The sequence below is a fragment of the Macrobrachium rosenbergii genome, chromosome 13, assembly GCF_040412425.1.
Source record: "Macrobrachium rosenbergii isolate ZJJX-2024 chromosome 13, ASM4041242v1, whole genome shotgun sequence".
Classification (NCBI taxonomy): domain Eukaryota; kingdom Metazoa; phylum Arthropoda; class Malacostraca; order Decapoda; family Palaemonidae; genus Macrobrachium; species Macrobrachium rosenbergii.
This window is the reverse complement of record NC_089753.1, coordinates 56,604,696-56,623,442: the sequence shown is the minus strand read 5'-3', so window position 1 is coordinate 56,623,442 and position 18,747 is coordinate 56,604,696. Positions and strand designations below refer to the sequence as shown.

The window sequence follows — 18,747 nt, the reverse complement described above, 5'->3', positions numbered from 1 at the left end:
AATATTCTAGTACATGCCATGCCACCAAAAAATACTGGTCCAATCTTACTCAGCCAATTCAAACACTAAGAAAATAAAACCTATATAATCCACACCAAAAATAATGGTCCAATCTTACTCAACCAATTCAAACACTAAGAAAATAAAACCTATATAATCCACACCAAAAATACTGGTCCAATCTTACTCAGCCAATTCAAACAATAAGAAAATAAAACCTATACAATCCATACCAAAAATACTGGTCCAATCTTACTCAGCCAATTCAAACACTAAGAAAATAAAACCTATGTAATCCACACAAGTATAAACAATCAATAGGCTGCAGTATAATATAAATTCAGTAAAAACATACTACACTTGGAATGCACCCATAAATATCTGAACGTGTAAAAATTTTCTCTCTCTCTCTCTCATTAACAATTATTCACTTAACAGCAAGGAAACATAAGCTTGAGATGAACAAATATATTGTGCATAATTCAGCCCCCTGAATGCAATTTTAAAATACCAAACTATTGGAACTAGAGACTGAAGAAGGCAACTGAAAAAAGGTGTGGTAAATAGAATAGTGTTGATTGTGTATGGCCAGATTTTCAAGAGATTACTTCAGTGCAATATGTCAGAACTCCCTAATCCATATGAAAATACAGCCGTAGTTCTGAACCCTATACTACTGATCAAGAGATGTGAAGTCTATTTTTCTCTCCCTGTATATTCATTTTCATTCTGAAGAGGATGAAGCTTATAGTCAGTTCTACGTGCCTTGAGCTATCCGCCCCTCCTGTAAGTAGTTATGATGATGTATTTTCCCACCAGAAAATATTTACATATCAAAAGTAATAGTTCATATTGCGTAGAAAAACGGCCAACCAATTTTGGGGAAGCTTACCACCACTTTCCAGTAATTAACTTGTTCTAACCATAGAAGATATAACCTACAATTGACTTTTAAGGTTAGGAAAAATTACAATTGTTACAAATTTTAAATATGTAAACACATATTATATATCAAAGGTGTGAGCTACCTCAGTCTGCCATTCACAAGAGCAAATTCTAGTGAAATTTACCTATGGACAGCTGTCTTTCTTTTGTTTACAAAAAAGATTGCAAGAGATCTTACCTTTCTTGTGATAATGGTGATTTTAGGTACAGTAGCTTCAGCAAAAGCATAAAGCAGCTTTGCTCCATGGCGAATGATGCCACCATACTCTTGAGCAGTACCAGGAAGAAAACCAGGTACATCCACAAAAGTAACCAACGGGATATTGAAGCAATCGCAAAACCTAACAAATCTTGCACCTTTCACAGATGAATTGATGTCCAAGCAACCTGTCAGTTATAAGTTCAGGTATTACAAGTTCAGGTATATGTTAAAAAAAGAAATTATGTTTATGATTTGTAAATTAGAAAACATGTTATATAAAATGTAATAACTGATTATCAGTTTGTAGAATCTATGGCAAAGAATGTTTTTGTGGATATGCAGTAATCCCTCATTGTTAACCCTCACCAATTATTTGAGGTGTCTAAAAATATAACAATTTAAGAATAACAATGCCAACATTGTAAGCAAATGTCCAGAAGCTAATGAGGAGAGTTAATGCTGATATCAATTTTTCCATTTTATATGCTACTTAACTGTATTTTACAATGTTAATAATAAACTAATTTTCTAACCACTCAAGAAAAAACAGGTTTTAACTTAGGAAAAAATATTTTTGGTAGAAGCTGAGTCCTCAAAGGAGTTACACTCTCATGGTCCCCCACCCCCGGGCTCCAATTACAAAGAATTCTCTTATAATTGGTCTCTGCCAGAATAGTGCTTGTTGACACAGTAATAGAATACAAAGGACTCAGGACAGGAAGGCTCTATGTCCTGTCATATTAATAAATTACTGTGTAAGATGGAATTAACAAAATATAATTCATATTTTAAGTGAAAATTGCAATTATAGAAAATATCTTTAAAACTGCTCATTTTTCAAATACAATATCAAAATTACATCTTCACTAATGGCTTGATTAACCCTTTAACGCCGAAGCCCTATTTACAAAAACGTCTCCTTATGCGTTGCATTCGGTGAGTTAAGCGCTTGAAGCGGAAAAAAGTTTTTCAAAAAATCACAGCACGCTTAGTTTTAAGATTAAGAGTTCATTTTTGGCTCATTTTTTTTATCATTGCCTGTAGTATGCAACCATCAGAAATGAAAAAAATATTATCATATATAAATATTGGAATATATGACAGCGAAAAAAAAAAACTGAGTATATAATTGTATACAAATCGCTGTAAGCAAAGCGGTTAAAGCTAATGAGTTAATTTTTTTTAGTTGTATTGTACACTAAATTGCGATGATTTTGGTACATAACAAAATTTAAAACGATCAAAGCAACACAGAGAAAATATTATCACAAAATGATGCATGAATTTGTAATTAATGGACGTAAAAAATGTTTTTCAAAAATTCACCATAAATCGAAATATTGTGCTAGAGACTTCCCGTTTGTTGAAAAATGAAGCTAATTGATTGAATATTACTAGACTGTAACTGTTTTAGCTTACAATTGCAGTTTTCGACCATTTCAGTCGAGTTAAAGTTGACCGAAAGTCGAATTTTTTCTATTTATCGTGATTTATATGGAAATATTTCAAAACTGGTAAAAGCTACAACCATGAGTTATTTTTTGTTGTATTGTACATGAAATTGCGCACAGTTTTATATATAAAACTTTATGTAACGACTAATATAAAACGGTGCAAATATTACAACAACGAGACGAAAGAATTTCTGAGATGTTCGGCAGAGTTATCGCGCAGACGTAAGGAAAATGTTTTTTTTAAAAATTCACCATAAATAAAAATATTGTGCTAGAGACTTCCAATTTATTGCAAAATGAAGTTAAACGATTGAATATTACTAGAATGTAAGAGTTTTAGCTTACAATTGCGTTTTTACCATTTCGGTCGAGTCAAAGTTGACGAAGGTTGAAATTTTGCAGTTATCGTGGTTTATATGAAAATATTTCCAAACTGATAAAAGCTACAACCATGGGTTGTATTTTGCTGTATTGTACATGAAATTGCGCACATTTTCATATATAAAACTTTATGTAACGGCTAATATAGAGCAGTGCAAAAATTATGACAAAATGACAAAAGAATTTATGAAATTTTTAACTAGAGTTACCGCCGTGCGTAAGAAAAAGGTTTTTCAAAATTCACCATAAATCGAAATATTGTGCTAGAGACTTCCAATTTGTTGCAAAATGAAGGTACATGATTGAATATTACTAGAATGTAAGAGTTTTAGCTTACAATTGCGTTTTTCGACCATTTCGGTCGAGTCAAAAGTTGACTGAAGGTTGAAATTTTTTGTAGTCGACGTACGGTACGTCCACTCGGCACCCAACAGACAATTTTAGTCGACGTATGATACGTCCAATAGGCGTTTTAGGGTTAATATTCTTGCCTCATAGATGAGCACTACATGCAATGTGCCGAGCATGGCATTGCAGGTGGTTTAAGGTTTCACTGTAACATCTTGGTCCCCAGCTGCATACCTTTCTCCTTTAAATTTTTCATCCATTCCCATAGGTCTACTCTCATCTAACTTTCCAGCTCCTTCAACTAAACACTCCTCCAATTTTTACTTCGCATTCATGAATAAATCCCTAAATCAGGCTAAAAACAAGAACATGACTGGGTGACCCTATTAAATTTCTAATAACGACAATTATCCTTGGTATGAAGTTTAACCAGGGACCCATATTAAACTTACCAGACCCATCAAGGCTGACCTGAAGGGTTTGTTCTTGTATTCAAGAACTTTAAGTTGCATGCTTTTAGAAATTTATTGGATAAATTGTAAATGATGAGGATTCCAACAAAATATCACTGAAGGACTTGCATCTAAGAAATGATATTCACAACAGATTGAAATTTGTCTACCTCTGATACTGACTGGGACTGGGTTACTTAGGCAATTAACTGATGTCCATATATCAGTGAGTGTGACCATTTCATACAAATCACAAAATTACTTCATGTGACACTTCTGAAATAAATGACAAAATCCAATTGTGGGTTTAAACTATTTTAACTTGTTGCTTGATCAGATTCATTATTCCAAAAAGGCTGCCACATAATAAAGATTATAAATTTCAATGATGCAAGAATGATCCAGTTGATCTGGTCACAACAGATGCAGCTTTGGTTTCTCTATCAGCATCATCTCATCTTTTTATACTTACACAAAAATGGATCCAAGATATTTCTGTAATTACAACAGCTTCATAAGTTTAGGGAATGAATAATAAGTTGTGTGCAGTTTTTAGGAGAATTATTTTTAATTACTAAGGGAATTATCCCAATCAGCACTACCTGGGAAGAGAGAAAAATATTCATGTATAGAAGCCTTTTGGAAAATAAAATTGCATTAGTACTGTATTCACAGTTACCAAGTTATGGTAAAGAGGGAATGATAGTTCATCACTTTCAATGGAGATTTATTTAGGGATAATCTAAAAGCTTCAGTGCAGATTCTAAGTCCTTTATCCATGATTGCAATGAAACTCTGCAAGATTCAGATATTAACTCCATCAAGGATTACGTTGGTGTGTGTCTGTCAGAAGGAATACATCAGAACAAACAAGGCAAATTTCCGGAAATTTCCTGAAATGCTTCGCTACATTCAAGAAAAATGTTGATTAAATTTTGGTGTGGTTCCAAGTGTGGAATGGGACCATGGTTTTCAATTGCTTCATTATTATTTTTACTGACATGTATTACAGAATATCAGCTTCCTGCTGTTTGCAATTGAAAACAAAAGTAATGCAGGGTATTTGGATAACAATAACTGTTGTCTAGTGATGTATACGTAAAAATAGTGAATGACACACGTTAGTGCAATTACGATAATGGCATTTTCCAAGACATGCAATCTGACAACCCTTTTGAATCGATAAACCTGATACCTAAAATTACAGTATCAGAAATTCCTCTATATAACTTATAAAATTACCCGAACCCTTACCTGCTGCAGCTTTTGGTTGATTGCCAACAATACCAACAGTTCGTCCATTCATTCGAGCAAATCCTATAATTAAATTTTTGGCATAATTGGGCATAATTTCAAAAAAGTCTCCTTCATCAACAATACCATGTATGACATCCAGCATGTTATAAGCAGCTGTAGATTCCAAAGGCACGATGGTATCAAGTCCTGGAACATCACGGTCCCTGTAAAACAGGGGTTACTGGTCAGTAAACTTTGCGTTATAGATATTTACACAACAATATAAATCTACAGACAGGAGACAGGATGTAAAAAAACATAAAAAAACATGCAATTCATAGGAGTTTGGCCTTAATGCACACTCCTTATACATAACATGTATAAAAAGGCTCTAATCCTGTAACATTACTCCTTATAGCCTACATCACATATATAAAAAGGTTCTAATTCTGTAATATTATGTACAAGCAGTTGGAAGAACCTTAAAAAGTACGATCCATAAAAACCACAATCTTGTTCATTATTCACTGAAAAACATTAATCATCCACTTTTAATCAATTCCCAAGTCAGAGAACATCTTTCATAGATTTAGTAATGATACTACTTTTAACACCACATTTCCCATCTTGAAGGATTCAATTCTTTTATAGGTTTAAAATAAAAATCTGCAAAATTGTTATATTTTCTATTATATATATGCAATTATGCATTTCAATAAAATCTTTACTAATAAAAATATCATCACTTCGAGCATAACTCATAAAAATATCATCATTTCCAACATAAAAGACAGATATATCACCTAAAGAAAGTCAAGGAAATTCACAGTGCACATTACACAGTGAAAGTCAAATGTATAATTCTAGCCTATCAACTATGACCAACTGGTTTCAGTGACCAGCCTTCAAACATAACACACTCCAGCCTGAGAAGAACCCTAAGAGTTCAGAGGTCTGGTTAAACAAATCATTTATAACTAACTAATCAAACATAACACAAATAACTGTGGTCTTCTTTAACAAAGTTAAACCCTAAAGATATCAGAATCTTGCACCAAAATATACTACTTTCAGTTGAAAACAATAATAACGAAATATAATAAAATATGATAACTTCCATCTCAAGACAAAGAAAGTTGTTGATGTTAGCAAATACCTTACAGTTGTTAGCAACTATTATCCACTGTAAAAACAAATGTCTAATCATTAGGGTTTTATTCTGTAATTCCAAAATAACGAACTAGGTTTAACAGTCATAAAACATAACTGTTATGGATTAGTTGTTATGTCGCTCCTGAGTGTTGAATTTCGATAGCTTTCATTAAGTTTCCCCTTTTGCCTACATTGCTCCCTCAGCCTGCTTCCAACAACATCAGCAGCACTGAATGGTTGTAGTCATATCCAAATATGTACTGCACTTTATATCTGGTTTTCATTTGTACTTCCACTGTAAAAACCTTTACAGGCAGTCCCCAGTTATTGGCGGGTTTCCGTTTCTGAGGGTGTGATGATAACCAAAAACCGTCGCTAACAGAAAATCGGCAATTTTCGGGGGTTATTGGCGCCGAAAAGCGCCGATTTTCAGTTATTGGCGCCTCTGTTAGGTATGTATCGGCGCCAATACCCAACTATTAGCGCCAATAAGCGGAAATTGGCGATTTTCGGTGCCAAAATTGCCGATTTTCATCGCTACACAAGCGCCATAAAACCGGATCGCTGTTAACCGAGCCCGCCGTTAACCGTGGACTGCCTGTATTATGCTTCACATTACAGCAGCAGTAATATAGAAAGAGATATTTTAGGTTAGCATATGTTCTATTCAATACAACTGTATATTCAAGCAGCCTATCATGTTTTGGATGAAGCAATTAGAGTTCCATTCCTACGAATACTTCATTAAGTAAATTGATCAAAAAGAGAGGAGTCGAACCTATACCGATATTCTAATCATTAATGTAAAGGTAGCAGATTAGTGCCAACCATCTTTGGATACTGTTGTAGTAATGTCACCTTTGCACCACTTATGACTTTTTTAGTATATTTTTAAAAGTTTCTAGATTAGTGTACTGCATGAAGGCAATACACAGAATAGAGAAATTCAGCTCTAATAAAAATTATCCAAGAGTACTGTACAGTATATTGTAATCACCATAATATGGAAATTAGCTAAGATAAATTACTGAGGTTTGCACACTGTAAATACAAGTAACCATTTTTCTTTACTCTGAAGAACGAAAAGGTCTAAAGGAAACTCCAACCTGATAACCTTGTTGTAATTTGCAATAACTTAAAAAATACAATCAGCAAAAATTACAAAAATGTCATATAAACGAAATAAAAGTTATAAGGACATTCAAGTTAACATTTGGGTCACTGAATCCATCATTTTTTGGTAGTGGTTCAGGCTCATCAATATATTCATCAGAGCTATCAGTAGGATTACCAGGAGCTACAGAGGGTCTGGACAAAGATGATGCAAGGAGAAAGATAGACTTTTGAAGCTGGGGTAGGGGTAGTGGTCCAGAGTGTAGCTTTCAAGAGGAATCCTGTTCGTGTGGTTGACTTTGTAATTTCTTTTTTCTTCATAAATTTCACAACAGCATCATAAAATTTTACTCATTTCCTGATCTACTTTCAAGAACCATTCACCATCTGGTTCTATAACCTCAAGTTTAATATGGATACATTTACTCTCAAGGTCATACCAACTAACACCTTCACAGTGAGCCTCTTTTGTACACGAAAGCTTACTCTTCCATCTTTCCTCTTCTTCTTCCTCTTCCAAGTGTTGCTGTCCTTCCAACTGCAACTTTTGCTCCCCAACATCATCGTCCTCAGCACTGCTATTTCCATGACCTCTTCTGCACAATATCACTCATTCTCCCTCCTCATCAGGTGCCCAAATCAACTCATTCTTGACTCCTGGTCCGTCTTTGACACTTCAGTGACTTTTGTTGATCCAATGATATATTCATTTCTCATCATATCTCTTCTCATCACTCTACTCATCCATCTGAGCATCTCATGTCTGCCACATCTACCTTATTTGCTCTATTTTCTTCAGTGGTGCTGCTTCTACCCCATACAACACAGCAGGTCTTAGCATGACCTTAAGCACCGTGTCCTTTAACCTAAAAGGGACTCTTGTCACACGGTATGCCTGATACCTCCCTCCAATTATTGGATACAGCTTGAATTTGATGATTAATTTCTGTATCCATATCACCTCTGCATCTATTATTGAGGCCAGATACTTCAATACTCTCTTGATCTTCACTTTTCCCAGCTTAATTGTGACTCGCTGGTCATCATCTATCCCATTCATACTCTGCCTATTTGGCCTCTCTTAATCCCCTCTAGTTTCTGCAATCAAAATGATGCCATTAGCCAGAAAATACACCAAGGGGGCTCCTCCCTTAAATCCTCAGCCATTACATCCAGCATGACACTGAACAAGGGGGTCAGAGGTGATCTCTCGTACAGTCCTACCCTGACCAGGAAGTTGCTAGTCATCCCTCCAGTACTTCCCATGGTGGTTGTTACATTTCTATAAATTTCATTAATTGCTCTCACATATTTTTCTGGCTGCCTCCAGCTCCCTCATACTTCATACTTCCTGTCTAGGTACTCCATATGGCTTTTCTAGGTTGATCAAAACCACAGGAAGAGCCCTTTGTTTCTCTCTGTATATCTCCATAACCTGGGGTAGGGAGAATATTTTATCTAATGTACCTATCCTTATCATAAGCCCAGTTGGTGTCTTCTGATCTTGACCTCCTGTGTAAGTCTAGTCTATGATTCTTACAAATATTTTCAGATATGGGCCATTAGATTCAATCTTTGCATCTTTCTCTTTAAAAATCAGAACCAATGCACTCTCTCCTTTTATCTGGATAATTTCCTTTTCCATAATTTTCTTCATTAATTCTAACAATAAATCTACTCCCTCCTCATCCAGTGCCTTCCTTGCCTCAACAGGTTTGCAATCTGGCCAGAAACTTCAAAACTTTTTATATTTCTCTGAGCCTCCTTTACCTCTCCCTTGGCCATCCCATTAACCATTCCAAATTTGGACTTCCATCTCCACTTATGAATCTCTCATATACTTCATTGAGTTTTTCAAAACATTCCTTCCATCTTTTATAATGTTCCTCTCTTTCCTCACTACCTTTCTGTCTGCCCCCTGATTTGCTTTATACAGGTGATTTGCTGAATGTGGGTTATGTCCTTTGTGCTTTTGTTTAATGCTTTTGCTACATCTTGATACACCTGGTCATATGCTTCCTGCTTGGCTTTTGCTGCTACCCTCTTAGCTTCCTTATTCCTTTCTTTATAGCTTGACTTGTTCTCTTCTGACTGTCTCCTCCCATTTATTCTTTGCTTCCTTCTTTCATTACACTGCATACTGTACTTCCCCATTAAGACAAAAAGTTTCCTTATTTTCCTAAATTTTACCATTGCTCTCATGAGGTGTCTTTATTGTGTCTTCATGTTTTCCACTGTCTGGTTCCACCATTCATTGACATATTGGGCCTTTAAGCACAATTTGTAACCTGCAGCCATTCTTCAAACAGGAACACAGAAATGCTTTTGTACCTTCACTAAAATTGTATTTGACAGACGTAATGCATAAACATCAGGATTTATTTTTGTATGGACTGAATATCACAGCAGTAATATCAACTTGGAAGGATAGGAAACTTTCATCCACTTCATCATGAACTTCATGAATTCTCATCTCTCTGGTGTTCTTACAAGACATGGCTATTTAAGGTAACCAACATGCTGGTGTGAACTCAGTCATATATATAATCATGCTGGTGTGAACTCAGTTATATACTCATGCTGGTGTGAGCTCAGTCAGTCAATTGCTCATGCACATTACTTACAGGATACATAACAATGATCTGCATGCTCATAGCCTTCACAGTTGGTATTCCTGAAGACTGACTTCTGATCCTTTTTTGTCTTTAATCCTCCACCTGTGTTGAGATTAAAAGGCTGTTCCTGAGAGGTTAAAGCTTCTTTGTTCTCCCTCCTAAATAGTTATTCAGGCAATATATGACTAATAGGTCGAAACTGAACAAAGCATGTTTTTATTACTAAAGAAAGTTTTCCCCTGCATACCCACTGATCATAAAATATAACCGTTTGATGTCTTACAGAACTTTTATTTATCACAGGACAGGTTGCTAGAGAATTTCAGATATCTGAAAACTGGTTAAATCAAACCTTACTGTACATTGTTCCCAAGGAAGGCACAGACCAACATACCACCTTTTATTTATATTATACAGTAAATGATAATAATTTAAGACATAAGGTGAAAATCTAACTTTTTATTTTGCTTGTTTTGTCTTCATCATCATATTATTCCTTTTAACCTGGCAATATCTTTCAAAGAATCTTTATTGTTATTAAAAAGTACTTTAAGAAGGCTAATGAATCATTTTTCTATAAAGCAATGGCACTCACTTGAAAAAATTATTCCTCAGTGAGCAGTGAAATTTACAGCAAAGAAGCCAGATGACAAGATGAGAAGAGACCAAAGGGATTACAGTATATGAAAGTAAAATACAGGAAGGACCTCTGTGATATATGACGAAATGTTCAGTTATCTTATGTGAATAACTTCAGGCATAGCACACTTCCTTATATCTAAACAAAGCCACGTTGCTTACCAAGGGTCATCACACTGTCTAATTGGTGCAGGGTCTTCATTACTCTGTGGCAAGAAGTTCATCAAGGTTCGTAGATTTAGCAAAGCATTAACATCATTATCAAAAGCCTTATGAGCAACACCTGACAGGGTAGTGTGGGTGCGAGCACCTCCAAGTTCTTCTTGAGTAACATCTTCATTGGTTACAGCCTTGACTACATCCGGTCCAGTAATGAAAAGGTAAGAAGTATCTTGCACCATAAAAGTGAAATCAGTCAAGGCAGGTGAATATACTGCTCCACCTGCACATGGCCCCATGATCATAGAAATCTGTAAAATCAAACAACCAAATTTCTGGCATTCAAAATATATTCAAATTGTAATAGGTAATTTAATTTTCAAATACCTAGCCTCTATAAATATCTAATCATTGCAAAGAAATTAAAATGTTGATCACAAGTCAACCAGTTATACTGTACATAGATTCTTGTCTGCTGCACAAGCAACCATGTCCACAACTACTCATTATTATTTGTATTATACATTAGTTTACCAAGACCAAGTCACATTTTTACATTCAAGAGGAGTTGCCTAGAATTGAACTGAATAAAGAATTTAGGCCAAAGGCCAAGCACTAGGACCAATGGTGTCATTCAGTGCTGAAACGGAAATTGACAGTAAAAGTTCGAAAGGTGAAATGGGGAAAACCTCGCACAGTTGCACTATGAATCAGTTGTTAGGAGGGGGTGGAAAGTAAGATGGAAGAAAAGGAATATGAAAGGAGGTACAGTAAAAGGAACGAAAGGGGTTGCAGCTACGGGCCAGAGGCTTGCTGCAAAGGACCTTAAGTAATGCTTACAGTGCACTGCATGAGGTGCACTGATGGCACTTTCCCCCCCCCTACGGGGAGGAGTTGCCTAGAGAGTTTGTTCTTAAATGAGAGGTGAAAAAAGCAGAAAACAATGCAATTGGTGTGTAAGGAGATGTTCATAAAAATCTTCTACAGCCAACTACAGTGCACCACACAAGGCATACTGTGAGAACTTGTAAGGGAATATCACTCAGAGTGTGCTATTTGCAACCCACTGAAAACTGTACCAGTGGTTCTTTGTAATGTCCCTTTAGCTCCACCTTGATTTGCTTTCTATCTTTTACTCTTCAGTCTTCTTATGAAGCTGTTTGCCTTCTCTAACTTTGCCCAGCTCTGACTTTCATCTTTCACCACAGCTGAAGTCTTCAGAGTGAGCCTAACGAGATTCTAGAAATGTGACTTGGAAGTTTCACCATATCAACTATAGTAATAATAATGACAGGTTTAGACCATTACTGCAAGATATTTTGTTCAACCATCTTCATAAGCATTATTTCTACAGAGAAACTCTGCTATCACCTTCAACGACACTTAAATAAAATAATTGTAGTGAATACTAACCCATTTTGATAAGCATCTACTCTACAATTCAACGAGGTGCCAGCATGTCACATTGCATGGTACCAGATCCCTTTCATCCCCTTTACTGTGAAACTGTGAAAGTCTTCCTGACAATGTTATTAATGCTGATGCATTCAAGTTTATAAAATAAGCGCTACTTTAATGAACACTAAACCCCTCATTTAATTTTTCTACTTTATGTTATTCATGTATATAACTTTTTAATTTATCCTTATTTACAATCACTTGTGCATATGTATTCTATTTTGTGATAGCTTCCATGCAAAGATTAGGGGCCTTTTAGGATTTTTCCCCATTAGTTAGATTCATATTTGAATAATAAAACCTTTGCAGGGCTGCTGCCTGCCATTCTAGAGAGACTGCAAAGGTTATTGTCTTAATGAGCATCTTGACAACAACACCTCCAATCCCAAGTCCTCACTATGCACATCAAGCACTGTACTGCCCATCCTCAATTTTTTTCTTTTTTTTAAGGCAGGTCTGTCACATTCATAACGTTCTGTTAAATGACCAATCTTCATTTGGTGAGCTCACCCATCTCAGTTTCTTTACCATAAAGGTAAAAATAAGAACTAGGGCTACCAGCTACATAAGATGTACAAGCTTCAAAACATGGTCACTAGAAAAGCTGCAGCTCAATAACTTGTAAACAAAAAGGGCTAACAACTAAAGGACAATTCAATTTGGAATGGTCCTGGAGTACATTATTTTTCTTCTAATAAACCAAGAGCTCTTCTCTGAAATTCTAGTCTCATGAGAAATTCCTTCTTCTAAAACATTAACATCATACTATATATATAAAGTGAAAAACACTATGATTCACTACATAATCCAGCAAAAAGTGTATGATAAAATTGTTTTGCATTTCCTAAAGCGTGGCATTTATACCAACAACTGACAAATAACCTACAGTAATTTTCTATATACTGTACCAACAACTGACAAATAACCTACAGTAATTTTCTATACACCAACAACTGGCAAATAACCTACAGTAATTCTCTATATCTACATACTATATACTTATGCTAAAACTTACATAGTGTATTACAGCAAACCACATCACTTACCTGGGGAATTACACCTGAAGCCATCACATTTCGCTGGAAAATATCAGCATATCCAGCTAACGATTCAACACCCTCCTGAATTCTTGCACCACCTGAATCATTAAGTCCAATGACTGGAGCACCCACCATTATTGCTTGGTCCATAATCTGAAATAAAATCACCATAAAATTGTAATTGTACTGGAAATATATTGGCCAATTACAAATACTATTTCTTGAATTCAATTTTTTTATAACAATTACTTTCAAGATCACACTGCTATGAATTTATTTCCAAGATTTTCATTCACTGGAATGTGGAATTTTCTGGCTAATTTAATATTTCAAGCTACACAAAGTTACATAAAGAGTATTCTGTAGAGATGATCTCTATGTTAAATTAACAGGTTTGTATGGATACAAAACATGAAAACCTTCCAGATTTGTGGATGTTTTCCAACATATTACAAAAACCTCAGTATACTACTAATTCTGGAAAGATTGTTTTGTGCCCTGAGGTAGGATGTGATACAGAAATGGTAACCCCATCACCAGAACAGCACTATCTGTATAGTATGCTGCAAAAAATAGTTTCTAAAATAAAATCTTAAAGTGTCTCATCTACATAGATTACATTTTAATAGAACTGAAATCTATGAGGCAACAGCATGGTAGTTTTGTGGTCACCTTCAATGAGCCTGTGGCCACCCATACTCCCAATATTTTTCTGTGGCCCCCTGAAATTTGCCGTACGGCCCTCAGGTTAGGAACCATTGGTCTAAGCCATACTAAGAGTATTACTTTCTGGTAGCAGCCTTTGGTGATTAAGTTGCACTGTTTTTAGTCTATACATAAGTTTACATTTTATTCTAGATCAGCAGGGTATGATCACAACTCATTGCATTTTGTTAATATTTTGCTGTTAATTCTTATCAGTAAAAGAGAGGGTATATCCATACCCTAAAGAACTACTGTCAATAAGAATGATATAAGGCATCTCCTAAGTACACTATGCTCCACAGAGAAAGAATAGGAGGAAAAATTAAAGTTAAATATAAAACTAACTCTACTGATGCAGCCATAGCTTAAACTTATGGTCCATACAGAAAAAACAGGAGGAAAAATTAATGTTAACTACAAAATTAACTCTACTGATGTAGCCACAGCTTAAAATGAAACTACCTTACAAGAGCTTTCTCCCCAAATAATAATAAAATCAAATGTTCCTTTATTCCAAAACTACAGCAGTGTTCCTACTGCCTTCCATAGTTCACTGACTCTCTGTTAATAATACTGTACTGTACAACCATTTTGAAGCATTCCAAAATGTCTAAGTAAGGAACCAACTCCAGCCCTCCACCATTTTATCTTTTGTTCTTTCATTAATTGTCCTAACCCTGGTCTTACAATGTCTCGCATTTTACTCCTCTAACAAACACCTTCCAACTTTCACCAGTTTCAACAATCCTACAACATAAAAAAATCACTGTTTATACGGCCAAACACATCTGCAAACACAAACTATTTTCCAGTGCTGACACTATGATCCTTGAGTATAAGATTTGGTTTAGGGCAACTCTATTCTCACTGGCCTCGATAGTACATAACCATCAAGAGTCACTGTTGCATTTACAATGAATCTGGAATACACATGGTTGCTAGTGTGCAAGCATTTATAAATACATCAATACTATAGGCATTTCGACTATCATATAACAGCCCCTACACCTACATTACAATCTTTTACTGACGAATTTCATTTCAGATATTTCTGAGATGATCAGATGGAAACCCCACTGAATTCAGGTCCATAACTACTCTTACTAACCTTGCATACTTTCTTGGCATGAATAGATGACAGAGATCCTCCAAAGACTGTGAAATCTTGACTGAAGATGTATGCCAAACGCCCATGGATGAGTCCATGTCCTGTTACAACTGAATCACCTGAAAACTGAAGATACCCTTACATTAGCAAAAATATAAAATAATTTAAAAATTGTTTCCTAGTTCAATAACCTGCATATGCTTTTTCATACAAAAACACAGATAATTAAAAATAACATAACTACTGTAACTGTACGAACCTGATCAACATATTCAAAAACAGTATACTGTAATGGTATTGAGCAGTAAAAGTTACCATGAAACATTGTAAATAATTTATCACAAAAAAGTGTGTTCTTTCAAAACCTTACTATTAACTAATAAAGAGGAGAAAAGTACTTTAATGTCCCAAACACATGCTTTACCGTTTGATGTAACAACAGGTTCATTCATTATCTTTATGTTATTTTACTGTATGCCACTGGGAGAACTAACATGGTAATTTCCAGTGTTCTGGTCACTAACATCCACATATTCCTTTCACCTCATCCAAGTCCATTCTGGTTTGTTTGTAGTGTCAACAAACTTTGCTGAAGAAAAAACTTCCCAACCCAACAATTGCTTAATAATATTCAGGAGTGAAAATCAATACCTGGAAAGTGAGAACCTGGTCACCTTCAACCTGAAACTCGAGCAAAAGTATGTTGGACTTCTGTACCAGACATATCACGAAGGTCATCACCCTACCCTTTACTTTAAAGTGACACTAACATTTATAATTTTAAATGCAGAAAGCTGACGTTATAAGTGACCACTTCCCCTTGGTCAAGCCAGCAAGCTGCTAATCTTATCAGGAAGGCTATCTAGAAGTTTTCCCAGTCCAAACTTCTGGTAGACTGAGGGCTCTTTACCCAAATGGTGAATATCTACTCACCAAAATTTCAATCCCAGAAAGTACCTGTAATGTTCCATTCTGATCATCCAAGCCCTTGTAATGAGACAATGTTTCCATCAACAGCACAGAAAAGAGCTTGATCAGAACAGATCATAAGGTAACTCCAAAAACACCTGCCTTTTTTTTACTGACAAACATACTACCTTTTCTGTTGGGGTAAGAATGGAGTAAGACCTGAGTAAAATTACACAAAAAAATTACAAAAAAAAAAATGAGCCCGTACAGGTACAGTATACCCCTAAGCCCTCTACACTTTCCATCATCATTACTTGTAGCCTTGATAAGACAAAAAACAACAATCAACAGTCAAGTGACTACAAGCTGTACCAAAAGTGGTGGAACAATTGGCAAGTACTGCATATTAAGTGGTGAGGTGAACATCAGTTCAAGGCAAAATGAAGTTATAAATCATCTATAAAATTAACAAGATTTTAAAAATTGTTAACAAACTATCTCAGATGGGAAAGGGTACATCCCCTAGCTGGGAGAAGATACACCTACTAAGTACTGTACATACAAACAATTAATCAATAGCTATTCATTACTAATTCGTCATTTGTCCCCTTTACCAAAAGGAGAATTACTATTGGTGGTCAGTCACCATCATTGTATAATCTTTTAATTGTCCTGTCCCTGCTTCTGAGCTGTTGAGCCTAATCCTTTGTAAAACCTCTTAAATATTTAACCCTGTTTAGGTATGTTTACTAATCCTTCAATTGTGTTGGATTCCAGGTACATATTTTTCCTTTGTAATCCCATCTGTCATTTATTCGAGCTTTCTTTGTAAACTTTTTATATTTCTTCAGTCTGCTAAGTTAAGGACAAGAAGTTGAAAGGCCTTGCAGTACTCCATTGTTTCCCTTTCCTTCGTGGATTGTGTCTTTACTTGGTAAGCATATATGAAACTTAATTTTATCACGAAAATAACATTTTCATGTAACTTACCAAGTAATTACATAGCTGAATCCCACACTGACAGGAGGTGGGATACATGGACATATTCTACTTCAAAACATTAAGTATTGGCAATGAATTTGAAATAGAAAAGTTTGCTAGCATTGAGGCAATGCTTGTCGTTTCCTTACATGGTAAAAGAGCTTCTGCAGGTGAATACCGTCTCTGGTTGGTGCTCACCTTCAGCTGTAGTGGCATGGTGGTAAAGCCATGGGGCGCCTCTACTTAAGTGAGAGCTTTGCAGCAAAGAGTAGGACTGATGGCTACCAAAGCATATATAAGTGCCCTTGCCCTGGATGCAGTACCATTATAAAAAAAAAACAGACAATGCTTTCACCTACACTGAAAACACAACTCATCCACTGAGACTGGTGTGTGCTCCAGGTACATTGTACCCCCTGGCTCCCAAAACTTCGACACCCTACTTCAAGGCGAAAAGATAGTTGGAGAAAAAGAGATTCCTATGCTTCCTCTCCCAATACCATGCCAGCCACTGAAAATGGCCCCAAGGCACTGCAATTTTCAAACACTGTTTCAACTTCTTTCCAATAGGCTGACCGTAGAATGGAAGCAAGGGACATGTGTGCCTGAAAGCTAATAAGGTAGAGATTGCTCTGATGTCATGAGCTTTCACTTTAAAAGTAGGCAAAATGTCCTCCTGAATCTGAGAGTTTGCCTCAGAAATTAAGTCTTTGACAAAGAAGGACAATGTGTTCTTAGAGGGGGCGACGGGTTCTTGACAGAGCACCAGAGGTTACTGGCTGGTCCTCTCCTCAATCATGCTCAGGCAATAACTTAAAGCCCTAGCAGGACAAAGAACTCTCTCTTCTTCTTTAGAGCCAAGGTATCCATTAAGGACTTAATGGAGAAAGAACGGGGCCAGAGCTCGGAAGGGTCCTCGTTCTTGTCTAAAAATCCAAGGGTAAAGTAGCAAATTGCATCTCCTTGTGAAAAAACCTACCCTTTATCAATGGCTTGGAACTCGCTAAAATATCAGCAGTAACCAAGGCCACAAGGAAGAGTGTCTTCCAAGTACGGTTTCTCCAAGAAGAGGAACTAAGGGGTTCAAAAAAGGGACCTGTCAGCCACTTCAACACTATGTCCGTTAAGATCTGGAATTGACGTGAGATTCAGGATCCATGTTTAAACACTGAGCTAACACAGGTTGATACCCCTTAATGGTGGAGGATGAGTGACCCCTAATCTCCTCGAATAAAGAAGGAAATCCGCAATTTGGGTCCCAGGCATCTAAGAAGAGACATTGAGTCTGAGACACCAGCTTCAGAAAATCACCCCTTAGCTTGAAAGATGCAGCTAGGAAATCGATGCCTGCATCTTGCAATAGCCTCTTCAGCACATCTTGAAAACCTGTACGCTCTGACAAACTTCCGGACAGTGTGAAGCCTGTCAGAGCAAGTCTGCCCACAACCGCAGCAGGTCCTGGAACCATTCTTTCATGGGCCAGAACAGGACTATAAGAGTCATTGTAATGTTGCAATGAGCCCAGGACTTGTTCAGCACTTCCCTGGTCATGTTGAAGGGCAAAAAAGGCATAGACGTCCAAGTAGGACCAATCTAGCAGGATGTCATCTGTTGTCCATGCTAGAGGGGTCCAGGGCCAGAAAACAAAAGAGAGGAAGGCGATGGTTCCTTGAGGTGGCAAACAGGTCCAATGTCAGCCTGCCCCACAGTTTTGCAGATAGAAATAGACCAGGGGATCCAAGGTCCACTCAGTGGGAAGGACCTGCTTTTGACGGCTCAGTTCATCCACCAGAATATTTAGTTTTTTTTTTTTTGCCTGGAGTAAATCGAATGACTAGACTCACTTGATT

At 36.4% G+C, this 18,747-nt stretch overlaps 1 protein-coding gene across 1 annotated transcript in view; it reads right to left on the bottom strand.

Annotated features, from left to right (window-relative positions):
* Window positions 1-18,747, bottom strand: part of LOC136845346 (propionyl-CoA carboxylase beta chain, mitochondrial-like) — a 58,924-nt gene that overhangs the window by 19,774 nt on the left and 20,403 nt on the right. The window contains exons 3-7 of the mRNA XM_067115588.1: window positions 15,008-15,133; window positions 13,201-13,347; window positions 10,700-11,007; window positions 5,037-5,242; window positions 1,124-1,332 (exon numbers count right to left, since the gene is read on the bottom strand). Of these exons, the coding sequence (XP_066971689.1) occupies window positions 1,124-1,332; window positions 5,037-5,242; window positions 10,700-11,007; window positions 13,201-13,347; window positions 15,008-15,133 (996 nt within the window). The remainder of the gene's footprint in view (window positions 1-1,123; window positions 1,333-5,036; window positions 5,243-10,699; window positions 11,008-13,200; window positions 13,348-15,007; window positions 15,134-18,747) is intronic.